The following is a 16,297-nucleotide window of genomic DNA, read 5'->3' as shown; positions in this document are numbered from 1 at the left end:
TTGGAGTTTCTTTTTTGAGCAAGTTTTTTTTTTATATTCCGATGGCTCTTTTGACAGATATTGCAAAGAAAATGATACTTTGCTAAAATATAAATAAGCGCATAAAGATAATTAAAATTTACAACGAAAATGGTGGATCTGTGGTTGATGTTGCTGGTAATAAAAAGTGAATTAAAAATTTTCTGCGTGGCACGTTCGTCTCGGCCGTTCATTTGAAAATGTCGCTGCTATGAGGGAAAGCATTGAATAAGATCAAAACTTGTCATTACCATCAATGTTAAGAAGGTTCGATGACGTCACACTCTCAATGAAATATACTAGAAAAAAGAAATCCATTATTTTTGCGTAAAAAAAATTGCACATTACAGTCAACTATTACAGTATGGGCACCATAAACACCATTCACAATTTCAGCGGCCGGGCTTGCATTTTCGCATTTTCGCCGTTATCAAAGAAAAACTGTAAAAAGTACCGAATTTTCTCTTTGTTGTCTTCCATTGTAACTCACAACTGAATGGAAGGAACAAGAAACAGGTAAAGAATTAGTGTGAAATGCCACCTTGACAACGAGCATAAACTTTAAATTGTTTGAGCCATCTAGCGAGAAAATAGTGGATTTCTTTTTCCCCAAACTAATATACATACAGCTTCGGTCAAAATCTTAGTAGTGCACATACGTAAAATGGAATGCGTTAAAAAAGTGCGTATAATCGCTTTCATAAAAAAATTTATTTTTTCCCTCTTATAGCCCAAATGTAAAAGAAAACAAGTCCCCAGAAAAATCCAATATTTGTTCTATTTCAGTAAGGTAAAATTATATTTAGAAAAACTGCAGCGAATTTTGAGCGGTCAAAAACTTAGTAGTGTAACTAATTGTAAGAAAAATTTTGACAACACTTTTATATGATGGCGATTTTATTTTTATTTTTACATGGGGTTTTGTTTAGTATTTAAATTAGTATTTTGTTGCATGACCCTTATTCTTTAGAATTGCAGCACAACGGCGTTGCATTGAGTCAACAAGTTTTTGGCATCTTTCAATCGAAATCGACTCCCATACGCTCTTTACAGTTTCCCATAGTTGCGTATTAGATGTTGGCTTGCGTTGGCCTACTGCCTCCTTGACAACAACCCACAAATTTTCAATGGGGTTTATGTCTGGTGACTGCGGCGGCCATTCCCTTATGTTGATCTGACTCTCCTCAAACCATCTTTTAGCAACTTTGCACGAGTGTTTGGGGTCGTTGTCGTGGTTCTGTAACATCCAAACAAGTGGCATTTCGTCTCTGGCATATGACAGCATGATGTCCTTGAGTATATCAACATATGAAGCGCCAGTCATCATTTCCTTAACCCAATAAATGGGTTCCACGCCTAGCCAAGAAAAGCATGCCCAGACCATAATGCTAGAACCACCAGGCTTTATTGTTTTTGTTGTACACTTTGGCTGGTATTCGGTATTAGGTGGTCGTCTTACATATTGGCGCTATCCCTTTACACCATACAAGACAATCTTCGACGCGTCCGACCATAAAACGTTGCACCATTTGGTCGAAGGCCAATTTATATGTTCTTTGGCGAATCGAAGTCTCTTTTCTACATGCGTTTTGTCAACACCCGTACTTGGACTGTGGGCACCCAGGTTGTGCTCACGCAAACGCCGACGAACAGTCTGAATGCTCGAAGACACTTTTAAGGCATCTTTTATCTCAGTAGCAGCCGCAAATGGAAACTGCTTTGAGTATCTGACGATAGACTTAACTTCTCTAGCCGACATCGCTAGCTTTCTTCCACGCTTTTTGCCACTTGGTTTGTACTTGATGGCATTACGTACCATTGTTGGTGAGCAACCAATGATATTTTGCACTTTCACATTAGTTTTTCCACATCAGCAATCAGTTTTTTTATGAGGGCGCGTTTCTCGGGTGTGCAATTTTTCCTTCTGGATATTACTGAATGAGGAATAATAAAAATTTGGCCATTAGCTACAGAATATCAATTAAATAAACTTATCTCACTGTTTTTTTTTAATTCTCACAGAGATAATCTCGATAATATTAAGACTACTAAGATTTTGACTGACTAAAAAGCCGTTGCAACTAAAATTTCATGTAAAATTAACGAAACCAATAGGTTAAGTTTAACAAGTGATCGCATAATTTGAAGCCGACTTCTTAATCTAACGGATTTTACAGTGGATGGCGCAAAATTATTGTGTTAAAAAAACGTGGCCACTTAAATAAAATGCCATACGCACTACTAAGATTATAACCGAAACTGTATCTATATGCTATATCTAGTTATATAATTGCCGCTCAGACCTTTTTTTGAGTGTTTGACCGAGCCTCTCCTCATATTTGTTGTGTGCGTCTGGTTGTTTTTTCCCACAAATCGAGGTAGCTACAATTTTACGTCGCGTCCGAATGGTAGATGGTTTTTTATGAAATACACTCGGAGGTTTGCCATTGTCTGCCGAAGAGCGACTGCTTTGAGAAAGAATTTTTTATATCGATTGCTGTTTTGTGCCTGGGGTTTCGAACCTGTGCACCTCCGAATGTCGTCACGCATCATTTGTCGCCTATTGAGATATATATAACATTCACCGAGACAGACGCCAAGATTTTACAAAACAAAAAAAAATCAACATTTGCAGGCGTGCACGCGGTTTCCAATTATTTGAATTTAAAAAGGAAACTCGAACTTGAATCGCCCTTTTATATATGGCCTTTAAAAAATACTAATTCTCGAACTTTTATCATAGGCTTTCATTTATCAGCCACTGTAGTTGGTCAAACACCACGTGCCCACTTCAATGTGGCTGTTACCTTCGATCGTAGGCGCATATCGTCGTGCAATTGCACCTGCACCTCGCCCGCCTACTGGTGCTCGCATGTGGTCGCCGTCTGTTTGCATAGAATTCATAATGTAAGTCAACTGATTCAATACACAAATGTACCTTTATCTTCACTATAATTTGTTTAATAATTTCCTTTTTTTGTCCACAGCCCCTAGAAGTATGTTTACGTGCACCGGTGTCCGAATCATTGACGCGCCTACAACGCGATCAATTGCAGAAATTCGCGCAATATTTAATCAGCGAATTGCCGCAACAAATTCTACCGACAGCGCAACGTTTGCTCGATGAGCTGCTCAGCTCACAGCCCACTGCCATCAATACAGTGTGTGGCGCGCCTGATCCCACAGCTGGTGCTTCTGTGCATGATCAGACCAGTTGGTATTTGGACGAGAAGACGTTGCATGCTAATATTAAGCGTATTTTAATTAAATTTTGCCTACCGGCACCCATAGTTTTTAGGTAAGGCAAACGGCGTTAGCCACTTTTTTTTTATTATGTTTTATATTAAAATTCTGTATTCTGTATTTATTTTACAGTGATGTAAATTATTTAACAAACTCTGCTCCACCGGCTGCTTCCGAATGGAGTTCATTGTTGCGTCCGTTGCGTGGTCGTGAGCCGGAAGGCATGTGGAATCTATTGTCGATTGTACGTGAAATGTATAGACGTTGTGATCGCAATGCAGTGCGGCTGCTGGAGATCATCACCGAGGAATGCATGATGTGCGATCAAATATTGATATGGTGGTTCCAAACGAAATTGTCGCTGATGATGGGTTCCAATGGGCATGGCGGCGGCAAACACTCGAATACACATTCGAATTCGACGGCCCTCCAACACGCATGTAGTTCACTGTGTGACGAGATTGTGGTGTTGTGGCGTTTGGCAGCGCTGAATCCCGGCTTGGCGCCCGATGAGCGTGACATGTTGCACGCACAATTCACGGCGTGGCATCTGAAGATACTCGATCGTGTAGTGAAGTGTCGCATGATGCCACAATCGTACAGCAACAAACATCAACAGAATTCAAGGTAAACAAATTGATATACTTAACAAAAATTCTTAACCCTATCCCGATCCTTACCCCTGTTCCTTTACTTATCTCTATTGCTGTTCCGATATCTATACCTAACCTATCCCTGTTCGTTGTTCTACCCTCGTTATCTCTGTATCCTTAAACCTACATACATACATTCATGGTCATATAAATAGCACATTTAGACTTTGAAAGCAAAGAGTTGAATATGGTTTTAAATATTTATTTTTTTATTGGGAAAAAAGCAACATAAAAAATAAAAAACTTCTTTACTTCCACTTTAAAACAAAAAAATGGTCAAAAAAAAGTTCAGCGCTGATTCAATTTACGAGAACGTTGATAACTCACGAAACCTCCTGGACACATAAATAGAACATCCTAAAAAAATCCAAATAAAAGCGAAAATAGTAAACAAATGAGATAGTTTGTTTTACCAGATTAGTATTTTGTACAGGGTTGTTAATATTCGAGGGGCCCATCTGGCAACCCTGTATCTTTTGACAGAGACGTCAGATCGCTTAATGATATAGCGCGTTGGAAACGGCAGTTCAAGCAGATTTTTACTATGGAATAGTACACGCCACGCGAGCGCTCCCAAATTGTTGAAATTTACATTTACACAACAAAAGAAGTCAATTGTGAAAACTCAACGTGCGTATAAAAAATTAAATAATGTGAAAAGTGTGCCTTCTAAGAACACCATTAAACGTTTGTACGAAAGGTACGACCAAGGCGATCGGATGAGAATATTGCTCTTGTACGGGCCAGTGTTGAGACGTCGCCAAGGACATCTCAAAATCGCCGTTCTCAGCAGTTGGGCATTGCTCGGACCACTTTAGAACGAATTATCCGCATTGATTTGCATTTATTCCCGTATAAGATTCAATTGACGCAAAGACTGTTGCCTGCCTAAAAAACACATGGGTCCGTCGAATGTGGGCAACCCTGTACTATATCCACCGTTTTTGATTACTTCTTCACCCCGTCGCTCCATGCTTTCTACAAGCTTGTGGCATCTTTACTTTGGAATCGAGTACCAAGCCTCCTCAACTATATATATATATATAATTGGCGCGTACACCCTTTTTGGGTGTTTGGCCGAGCTCCTCCTACTATTTGTGGTGTGCGTTTTGACGTTATTCCACAAATGGAGGGACCTACAGTTTCAAGCCGACTCCGAACGGCAGATATTTTTATGAGGAGCTTTTTCATGGCAGAAATACACTCGGAGGTTTGCCATTGCCTGTCGAGGGGCGGCCGCTATTAGAAAAATGTTTTTATTAATTTTGGTTTCACCGAGATTCGAACTAACATTCTCTCTGTGAATTCCGAATGGTAATCACGCACCAACCCATTCAGCTACGGCGGCCGCCGCAACTGCGGTCCACAAATCATCAAAATTTTTAAAATTTTTGTTAGCGATTTTGACCTCAACGTCATTCCACAAATTTTCTATAGGATTGAGATCAGGGCTCTGGCCGGCGCAGTACATTAATTTTTTCTCTTCTGAGCCATTGCTTTACTATCTTTGCAGTATGCTTTGGATCATTATCCTGCATAAATGTCCAATTTAATGGCTCAAACACAAATGGCTCCATTTTATTTTGGAGTATATCCAGATACTGAAATCTATCCATTTTACCAACCACGCGAACAATCGGCCCAACACTATGCCAGGAAAAAGCTCCCCAAACCATGATGCTTCCGACGCCGTGTTTAATCGTCTTTTTTTGTGCACCTAGGATTTAGCGCTTGATTTTTTGGACGCCGTACAATAGTTTTCCCATTTGGTTCCATCCTGTTTATTTTGGTGTCGTCGGTCCAAAGTACTTTTTTCCAAATAGATTGTCTTTGTGGGCTTTTGCAAAGGCAAGTCGGTGTTTGATATGTCTTTTTGAGTGGTTTTTTTCTGCTTATGCGGCCAAACAGCTGAGCTTCGTTAAGTCGCCTTCCTACAAGCTTTCTGGACATCTGTAGACCAGATTCTTGATTTATTTCAAGCATTATTTGCCGTGCCGACTTAAAAGGATCTGCTTTGCTCTTGCGTATTGTAGCTCTATCCACATTAACATCGGTTTTTCGCGGCTTTGGTTTTCTTTCCGTTTTTTGCTTAGATAGGATGAATGTTTCTCAACTAAATTAAGATCACTATAAACCATTTTCCGAGAGCACATCATCATTTCAGCTATTTCGGCATAGCTTTTTCCGTTTTGACTCATACGGTATATGAGAGCTCTTTTCTCTGGCGTGCAATGTTTTCCACGCCCCATTTTTAGTAATTTAAAATTTTATTTGAGAAACAAAATATTATACTAAAAATCGCGGAAACAATATTCAAGTTTTACTCCCCGCTGCACAAGTTAAAATGTGCTATGTTTGTATTCACTTCAAAACAACAATAAGTATGAATATAGAACGGAAAAAATTCCATCGAAAAAAAATGGTAAATTCCTCGCATAAATATAAGCTTAATAATGGCAATAAATGTAAACAGACAAATTTATTTGATCAAAGCAGAGTTCGTACTAAAAACTTAACTTAACATATGTGTAAGGTTCACATTTGTGCTATTTATCTGTCCATGGCTGTATATCCCTCTTCCTCTCGCAACTGCAGTATTTATTTCTATCCTAAACTCGTTACCGTTCCCGATCTGTATTTAACATTAATCTTATTCTGTTTTTTATTGTTTTGCCAAAAAATGCATATAAAGGGTGATTAATTCAGAGGTATCGGATTTTAAATTGAAAAAAAAAAAAAAAAAATAATAATAAAATTCAAATTGATTGGGCAGTCTTTATTATTTTTGTTTTGGGTAGAACCATTCATCACATTTATTTTTTAGAGATAATCCCTTTCAAATATTGCCCTAACTGCGCCATAATTCGGCCATCCCTAAATACCAATTTTGAATGACTGGCGACTCGCTGGAGGACTTTGGAGGCATCTCGTGAAAAACTTTAGTAATGTTGGCTTCCAATGCCTCAATCGAAGCTGGTTTATCCACAAAGCATTTAGACTTTGCATAGCCCCACAATTAAAAGTCCAAAGGTGTGATATCACACGATCTTGGTGCCTAATCCACTGGCCGAGTCGAGAGATAATTTGCTCATCGAAACGACAATGCAATAAATCCATTGTTTCACGGCAAGCGGCAAGTAGCGCCGTAGCCGTCTTGTTGGAGCCAAATGAGTTTGTGTTGTGGAGATCACGGGCTTCAATTTCTGACAGTCGGCATCAAAAAGTGGTTTATCATTACGCGATAGCGTTCGTCATTTACAGTGGTACCGGCCTCGTCTTTGAGGAAATATGTTTTCAATAGATGTAATGCAGCCCAAATATTGCTTATTGAAGTAGCCATTAAGCCAAAAATGGGTCTCATCGCTGAACACCATAAGTTGGCCCGAGCGCGCGATTGTTAACGGTGTTAGGACATATGTAGATCTTTCTATGGTGAAATATTAATGACATGACAGTAGTCACGCGTGATCTGTCAAAATACTCTATTGGAAAAGTACCTCCAATCTGATCACCCTTTATATGTACATATGTTTATAAATAATTTGAACGGCTTTTTCAGGTCTGATGCTGAGTTGTTTGTTGGCTTCAAGCCGGCCATTGAAGCTTGCTATTTGGACTGGGAGGAGTATCCCATTGCGGGCATCACGCATACACACGATACCAATCCTATATATTATTCACCCTTCACCTGCTTCAAGCACACCGATTCGAAAAGCGAAACGAACAGCGGTCAAGTGAATGCCACGCAGGCTGTAATGGCAAACAACAAACACTACAACTACATCAGCTCATCCACAGATCACGGCATGCATGCAGCGTTTAAGCAACGCCACGAGCGTCCATTCCGCGAGCGCTTCTATATTTCGTCCAGCAACAACTCGAGCAACTCATCAAGTGACAGCGTGCATGCGCGTCTACATCAAGGTCTTGGTGCGGTTGGTGTAGTAGGAGCTCCCGGTGGGTTAATGCCCTCGGTAGCAGATGGTTTATTGAGCAATGTTGGCGTTGGCAATGCTTTGAGTAGTCTTGAAGCCAGCGGTCTACGTATGGATGCTGGAACAAGTGGGTGTGGCAATGGACATGGAGCGGGAGTTCCCGGTGGCGGCGTCACCATTACCAGCATTAGAGGGCCTTCGGCTATTGCTGATTTGCCACGATTGCCGATGAGTAGTGTTTCCGGTAGCGGTGGTGGGGGAGGTGGCGATGGCAACCGTTCCAGCGCCAGCAGTGAGGGATTTTGCGAGAATGAAGACTTTGGCGGCGATAGCAGCAGTAACAATCTCTGTGCTGAGGGTGGCCAGACATTGGAACCATCCCACCCGGGCGCTGTAGGTGTCAGTGGCGGAATTGTGGGTATGGCAATGCGTTTGGAGGAGACAGGTGTTCCACGTGGATTCGAAGCGCTGGGTACGATTGCTGTCACCGATGTTCCGACTATGGGGACCGTTGGGAAAAGTGGTGGCTCTTCATATCAAACAACAACTTCGTTATCATCTGACACATCCTCATCCACCTCAAGCTCCTCATCGAACTCATCCTCCTCTTCGATGCTAATGGGAGCAGCTGGCATAGATACAACTCCCGAACTTACAGCGAAAAGTAATAGCAATAAAATGGCAGTTCCGGCCGTTAGACGTATGTCGAAAGATGAGTCTTTCTCCTCATCCAGCGATGAGTTCACTGCACAAGACTCGCCGACTGTGGTAAAATCGAGCGAACTGACACCCGTGGCAAGCACATCGGCGGCAGCGGCTGCGTCAGCGTCAGCGGCTACACCGGCTTCTACAGTCGCTTCTACACCATTAACATTCAATAAGCAAACGCCGGCCGTCAACATTTCTCACGCAAAAGTAGCAGCATTCGGTAGTCAACCCGTAGCATCCACATCGAGCGCAGTTCAACATGCGACGACGTCTGTTAATGAAAAGCCGCACATATTTTCGAATGTTCGCCCCACAGAGGACGCATGGGATATACTTTTGGCGCGTGCTGAGGGTCTGCACGCACATGGACATGGACGGGAGGCGTGCATATTGGCAGTACGTCTGGCTGAAGAGATGTTAGCAAACCCACCTAACTTGATGGTGGAACTACCACAGATCCCGAAACGGAAAGGCAAAAATAAGAATGTCAACCCCATCTCGCATCACCTCACTGTATTGGCATCCTCCACTTTGTCGAAGTGTGCATTCCTGTGCACTGTACTGTCGGAGAACTCTGAGCACTTTCATATTGCCTTCAGAATTTGTTTGTTTGCGTTGGAAATGCCACGTCCACCAGCCAGCACAAAGCCGCTAGAAGTGAAACTGGCCAACCAGGAAGCAGATATCCTCACGCTACTGAAAAGGATTCCACTTAACGAACCAGAGGTGCAGGTTATACGCGAACGTGCAGAATGTCTGCGCAGCGGTACATTCAAAATGCGCGGCGAGGCATTACTACCCATCAACTTGGCTACGTTTATCTTCGATGCGCTGGCCATGACGCTGGTAACTGTTAAGGAACAACGCAATCGCTTAATGAGCATGATGTATCGGCTTCCTTCCGACGAGAATTTAGGATTCGAAGCAGCTGTCGCCGCATTGGGACTAAAAGCAAACGTATCGGAGGCAGAACATCCGCTGCTGTGCGAGGGCACACGTCGTCAACGTGGCGAATTAGCGCTTACACTTCTCTGCTACTACAAGGATGAGCCTCGTAAGATCGCGAAGATCATGGAAAAATTACTGGACCGCGAGATACATGTTTTGCTAAAATCACCGTTATTACCATCCTATTATTCGAGCAATCCGCCGGTGCGCACCGCCGCGTCGTTCATGTCGCGCCGTGAGGATCACGAGTACAGTAGTGGCATCAATGGCGGCGCACACAATGCCAATTTCAACGATATGTTCCTCTCAGACTATGGCTCTGTGGGCGGCAATAGTCGCCCACATAGTTCAACCAGCGCAGAACTAGAGTTGGGCATGGGCGCACTGAGCGTCTCGTCTTCGCTAGGCGGCGGCAGTGGTACACTGACTGGCGCCGGTGGCAGTTGTCAAGCCATGGGCGGACCTAGCGGTCAAGCAGGCGTTGCTGGTGGCGCTAACAGCCGTTCCAAGGATAGCCGTTATAAGGGCAAACGCGCCTTTCCCTCAATACCGAATCAGCCGTCGGAAGCCAGCGCGCATTTCTTGTTCGAGCTAGCAAAGAATTTACTGATTAAAGCTGGTGGAAATTCATCCACGTCACTTTTCACACAAGCCACCACCAATCAAAATCACCACGGACCGCATCGCGCGCTGCATATGTGCGCCTTTCAGCTAGGCCTGTACGCGCTCGGCTTACACAACTGGGTCAGCCCCAACTGGCTGTCGCGCACCTATTCCTCGCATGTGTCGTGGATCCTGGGCCAAGCAATGGAAATTGGTGCACCGGCTATAAGTTTTCTGATTGACACTTGGGAAGGTCACTTAACGCCGCCCGAAGCAGCTGGTATGGCCGACCGCGCCTCACGTGGCTGGGACAACAATATGGTATATCCGGCGGCCGAGCTGGCGCTTTCCGTGTTGCCACATGCTGCCGCACTCAATCCCCAAGAAATTCAACGCGCCATCCTGCAATGTAAAGAACAGAGCGATCACATGCTTGAGCGCGCCTGCATCACTGTGGAGAATGCAGCCAAGGGTGGCGGTGTTTATCCCGAAGTGCTGTTCCAAGTGGCGCGTTACTGGTACGAGTTGTACGGCCACACCACACCGAACAACGATCATGAACAGCACGACGATCATCTGGATCATTCGGCGGTGAGCCTAAGTGCGCTGATCGAGTCGCATCAGCACCACGAAATGCAACAACAAATGCAGGCACAAGTACAAGCACAGCAGCAGCAGCAAGCACCAGGCGGTATGGTCGGTCCACCGCCAGTTATGGCAACAGGGCCCCCGGGTGGCCCTAATGCGCCTGGTCAACCCGGTCAGGTGGTTGTTACCACAGCGCCGCAACCCTTCCAACAAGGTGTTGCCACACTAGCGTCCATTGGGCTGCCACCATACCCGCCATATAGTTTCTGTCAAAATCTCTACCATCACAACATCACCACTTACCCCGGCAATCAAATGCAAATGTACATTTCCGCTGGTCCACCGCCACCGCAAGCATATCCGGGTTACCCACCGCCGCAAACGCAGCCACAGAATGCGCCACCCTTACAGCCAGGTGGCGCTGCTCAACCGCCCCCTCCGTATGTGCACCAGGCGTCTGCGCCTGGCAGTGGATTTCCACCTCAAATGCCGCCGCAACAGTTGCCACCGCAAGCGTACCAGGCGATACAATGTGGTGCGGCAGGCGCACAACAACCCGGCTTTCCCCCGCAACCCGGTCAAGGTGGCCCGCCACAGAATATGCAACAAGTTGCAGCAGCCGCGGCATACTATGCGCAATCAGCGCACCAACAAGGACCGCCACAACATCCCTCACAAGCGGCTGCTGCAGCTAGCGTCGCCATGGCCCAGCACCAGATGCGGCAGCAACAACAACAAGGCGTGTATCCGCCGTTTGTGCAAGCGCCGTCGATACAGCAGCCGTCAGTTCATGCTGCGCCGCCACAACCGCCTGTGCGCCAACGACATCCGCATCAGTTCACGTAAGTTGAAAAAAAAACATCTTTTTAGGAAATAATTCTGCAAGTGAGTTTCACTAAAAACCAGCTTTTTTTCTTGCAGCTCAACTCAATTGCGTTATCTGCTCGCCGCCTACAACGTCGGCATGTTGGCCATGGAGACATTGGCGCGACGTGTACACGATGATCGTCCTCAAGCGAAGTATGCCCGCAATCCACCCTACGGCGAAGACGTCAAATGGCTACTGCGCATCTCAAAGAAACTTGGCACGCAATACCTGCATCAATTCTGCATATGCGCGGTCAATTCCATTGTTAGTCCGTTTGTGCTGCACGATGTGGCTATAGATTCGGCGCACTATCTGGGACGCAACAATCATCAGTTGGTAATGCAGCACTTGCGCTCGGCGCTAACTCCCTTGGTGCAAAAGTGTCAACAGATGTAAGTGACGCTTCATAGCTGTAATTTTCTAGTTCTGAACACTGTTTAATTTTCTGTACTTTCCATGATAATGCAGGTACATTCAGTGCATACACCAGAAGTTATACCATCTGACCCAGGCCGATTACGAGGATTTCGCTAGTATAATCTTGGCAGCGCGTGCCGCATTTCAAATCACACCCGAAGGCAGTGGTCAGTTCAAAGATTGGTTGCAGTCAATCAAAAGGTGCGTAAGAAGGATTAGTTTCATAGATATGTAGAACGAAAAATTATTATCTGTATTCCAGATCGAAATCGTGCAAGAAAGAGTTGTGGACGCAAATTAATGCAGCTTTGCAAAGCAATTCCAAATGACAAAGACTTGATTCATTCAGTTTGCCGCATTCATCATCAGCTCCCAAAATCGACAACTATTTTTCTACAAATAATTCAACGACTCCGACAACATCATCGGCAACGACTACAGCTAACGCCATAGACAATGCAGCAACAAAAAACACAGCGGATACCTCCTCAGCCGTTGCTGCGTCAGCTGCTGGCACGAACGCAAGCAAATTTGAGGGCATTTCGGCACCAACCGCGGCTGGTAAAGAAGCTGCTAGCAGTAATAGCCAAAACAATAGCAATCATACTAGCGGCAATGCCAGCGGCAGCAGCAATGCCAACAACAGTAATTCACACAACAGCGGCGGCTGCGGCAGACATGGGAAATCGAATAGTATGGCAGCAACAAAATCCATAAGCAGCACGCCGCCGAGTAGCGCAGAAGCAACAAACAGCAACAATTTCAATTACTATGCGAGCGCAAGTGATTCGGCGGCAGCAGCAGCATCTGGTGGCGCAGGAACACAACGGCATACACAACCCTATGCACCGCCGCCGCCACCACCACCACCACCGCCGCCACCGCCGCCGCTGTCGTCGTCGTCGTCGACAGAGCAATACCACCACCGGCATCAGCCGCAGACACAAGCACATCATCCGCACTATGCTGGGGCGAATACAGTGACGCCGTTGTCGGATGCTTTCCACCACCAGCAGATGCAGTTGCAATTACAGCAACAGTATGAGCAACACTATCAGCTCCAAACGGCCTACTATCACCACCACCATCAGCAGCATCCGCATTCGCATCAGCATCAACAACAACAACAACAACTAGATGAACCACAACTACAAGGGGCATCACAGCCAACTGCACAGTACCAACATCAACACTGTCATGCAGCAGCAGCACCAGCACCAGCAGCAGCGACAACCACAACAACAACGCAGCATGCAGTGCGAGGCAGACAAACACAAACGTCGCACGTGGCGTCTAAAGCACACACAACGAACACATCACAAACGAAGGCGCAGCAACCGCAGCAGCGACTGGCGCATGCGTTGCCACATCAGCACTCGTACACGCAGCAACAGACCGGCGTTTCAGCTGCCACGACACAACAGCAGCCACAGCAACAGCATCTCTTTCCAACAGCTATGCTGGCGATAGCCACCGCGGCACCAACCGGCACCTACGGCAGTGGCAATAGCAGCAGCGGCACAGCGATACCCAGTGTCAGCACCGTTAATGCAACACAAAATGTTAACGTAATTTCAGCAGCGCCGATTGTGGTGGAATTCAGCAATTTCCCGCTGAATTGTATGCGTTCGAATGGTAGCGGAGTTGGCGCAGCGGCAGCAGCAACGCCGCAAGCGAACGGTGATGCGGGGCGTGGTGCGGCAACAGGCGGTGCAAGCGGCCAGTCTGGCATGCATCATCATCACCATCGCCATCATCATCACTATCACAATACAGCAGCAATGAATACGCATTCATATCAACGTCCGCTGCAGCAGCAGCCGCAGCCACAACTGCAGTCCGAAATGGTGCCCGTGGAGGAGCAGCCGCAATCGCAGCAGCTGCCACACCATCAACACGCGCACGCGCACCAGCACCAGCACCAACACGCGCCCCATTTTAGTTATCATCATCATCATCAACACTTGCGTCATCATCATCATCCATCAGCGGCACAGCCGCCGCCACCGCCACCTTTGTAGAGCACAAAGCAGGAAGCAAGGCGGCAAAGACAGTAAGAGCGCGTGCCGCCGTTAATTAGTTGTAGTGCAACAACAACGGTATGTTGGTGAGAGAAAAGCAGTAATAACAACAAACAAATAAGCAATTTTTTGAACTTACCACCGTTTCTCATAATAATAACTTGCTTCGTTTTGGTTAGAATTTTTCATTTAAATTAATTAACTATTCAATTATCGTACGTTTGCTTATTTATTGAAATATTTACACGTTTAAAAGATTTCTGTTTAGTTATGTTTTAAATCGTAGGGTTATTATTTTGTGTGTGTGCACATATTTACGTGCGTATATACACACATACACATAAACATATATACCTTCAGTTAGTAGACTGGACTGATTTTTTAATTAATGTAAAGCAACATTTACCACTTTCTTCAGGATAATTTTTATTTAATATATTTACTATGTATATATAAAAAAATAATGAAGTAATATTTTATGCAACCGTTGTAATTTTCAACTTAAATCTGATTAATATGTAATTATATTTGCATACACACCCTCACGGGCGAAATGGCGTCGTCAAAAGTGGAGCGAAAAACGCATGTAAGAAAAATGTAAGAAAACGCATGACACAAAGAAAGTGAGTGAGTGGGGGAAAATTAGGGCAAAACAGTAGCTTTAGAAACGCAAAAAAAATTAAATTAAAATTCAACTCTGTTTTGCAGTTGCAATGTGTTCAAACGAATATTTTGTTTTTTAATTAAAATTTCATTTCAATAAAAAGTAAACAATTCAACAGCTCTTTTACGTGTTTTACGATCATAATTACATAGTAGAAAAATTTTCATCGCAATAAATTTAAAATACAATATTTTTTTAGCATTAAGTACGGAGTTGTGCGTATTTTTTGAATTTGTTTATGTTTTGTGTTGTCACATTGCGATCATACATACATACATACATACATATATACATAGACACAATTACAATAAAAAACGGCACATATTTGCATATACATAAATATTTTTTACTCATTTTTTTAGTTTTACTTTATTTTTTTCATCATCATTACATTATTGCATACATACAAACATACATGTGAAATGATATACAGATATGATGGCGTTGCATATATGTACATATATTTTTATATTGCATTTTATGTTACAAACTTTTTTTGTTTGTTTTTTATACATATGTACAGACATACATTTACAATTATTATAATTTTTTGCACTTTTGAAGCAATCATTTTTATTTTATACATTTATTTACAAGCGAATAAATACCATTACATATACATACATCCACAATTAATGCTAAACAAATATTTTGTATTTTTACATACATATATTTTTTCAATTATAAATTTTTATTTAAAGAAAATGTAAAAAAAAACATTATTATAAAAGTGGTTTTGAATAAATATGATTTTTTGGATTTATCTCAAAACTCACGCAAGAAAACAAAAATTTGACTTTTTATTTATATTTAGTTGATAAATTTATTTTGTTATGTTTAGAGTAGCAAATCGGAGGCAAGAGATGCGCGAGGAGAATAGGTGCAGAAGTATAAACACTTAGTTGATTAGTTTTCAAATTATTAACGAATTAGGGGTAGTCTAGGCTAGTGTGACGTCACACACTCGCTGAAGGGTGTTCAGTGTGGCAGAATTTTTATGAAGGAGAAGTACTTTTTAAATTTTTTTTATACTTATAAATGCGTATATTTTTTAAGGGGTTAGGCGTAGTCAGAGGTCCGAAAAAATGATGATTTTCAATAATTTTTTTTTTGCAAATTCTTCTTCTTCTTAATTGGCGCTATAACCGCTTACGCGATTTTGGCCGAGTTTAACAAAGAGCGCCAGTCGTTTCTTTCTCGTGCTAACCAGTGCCAGTTGGACACACCAAGTGTAGCCAAGTCCTTCTCCACCTGATCTCTCCAACGCATAGGAGGCCGCCCTCTTCCTCTGCTACCACCAGCTGGTACCGCATCGAATACTTTCAGAGTCGGAGCCGGAGCGTTTGTATACATTCGGACGACATGACTCAGCCAATGTAACCACTGGATCTTTATTCGCTGCGCTATGTCCATGTCGTCGTAAAGCTCATACAGCTCATCGTTCCGTCGCCTGCGGTATTCGCCGTTGCCAACGTGCAAAGGTCCAAAAATCTTACGCAGAATCTTTCTCTCAAACACTCCAAGCGTCGCTTCATCGTATGTTGTCATCGTCCAAGCTTCTGCGCCATACGTTAGGACGGGCAGGATGAGAGCCTTGTAGAGTGTTAGAGCCTTGTAGAGTGTTAGTTTTG

At 43.7% G+C, this 16,297-nt stretch overlaps 2 protein-coding genes across 2 annotated transcripts in view; both read left to right on the top strand.

Annotated features, from left to right (window-relative positions):
• Positions 1 to 12,409, top strand: part of LOC128857503 (zinc finger SWIM domain-containing protein 8 homolog) — a gene marked incomplete at its 5' end in the record, with an annotated part of 41,783 nt that extends 29,374 nt beyond the window's left edge. Inside the window, 7 exons of the mRNA XM_054093255.1 lie at positions 2,762 to 2,925; positions 3,006 to 3,316; positions 3,394 to 3,888; positions 7,474 to 11,538; positions 11,618 to 11,956; positions 12,033 to 12,182; positions 12,244 to 12,409. Coding sequence (XP_053949230.1) covers positions 2,762 to 2,925; positions 3,006 to 3,316; positions 3,394 to 3,888; positions 7,474 to 11,538; positions 11,618 to 11,956; positions 12,033 to 12,182; positions 12,244 to 12,310 — 5,591 coding nt within the window. The remainder of the gene's footprint in view (positions 1 to 2,761; positions 2,926 to 3,005; positions 3,317 to 3,393; positions 3,889 to 7,473; positions 11,539 to 11,617; positions 11,957 to 12,032; positions 12,183 to 12,243) is intronic.
• Positions 12,311 to 15,157, top strand: LOC128857944 (transcription factor mef2A-like; the record flags this gene model as incomplete). Its single annotated transcript, XM_054093801.1, has 1 exon — positions 12,311 to 15,157. A coding segment is annotated over one exon (1,692 nt), but the record flags the coding sequence as incomplete, so codon positions are not given.
• Positions 15,158 to 16,297: the final 1,140 nt, after the last annotated feature.

This window comes from Anastrepha ludens, chromosome 3 (assembly GCF_028408465.1).
Source record: "Anastrepha ludens isolate Willacy chromosome 3, idAnaLude1.1, whole genome shotgun sequence".
In the NCBI taxonomy this organism is placed as follows: domain Eukaryota; kingdom Metazoa; phylum Arthropoda; class Insecta; order Diptera; family Tephritidae; genus Anastrepha; species Anastrepha ludens.
The sequence above is the reverse complement of the archived record's forward strand: the minus strand, read 5'-3'. Positions and strand labels throughout refer to the sequence as shown.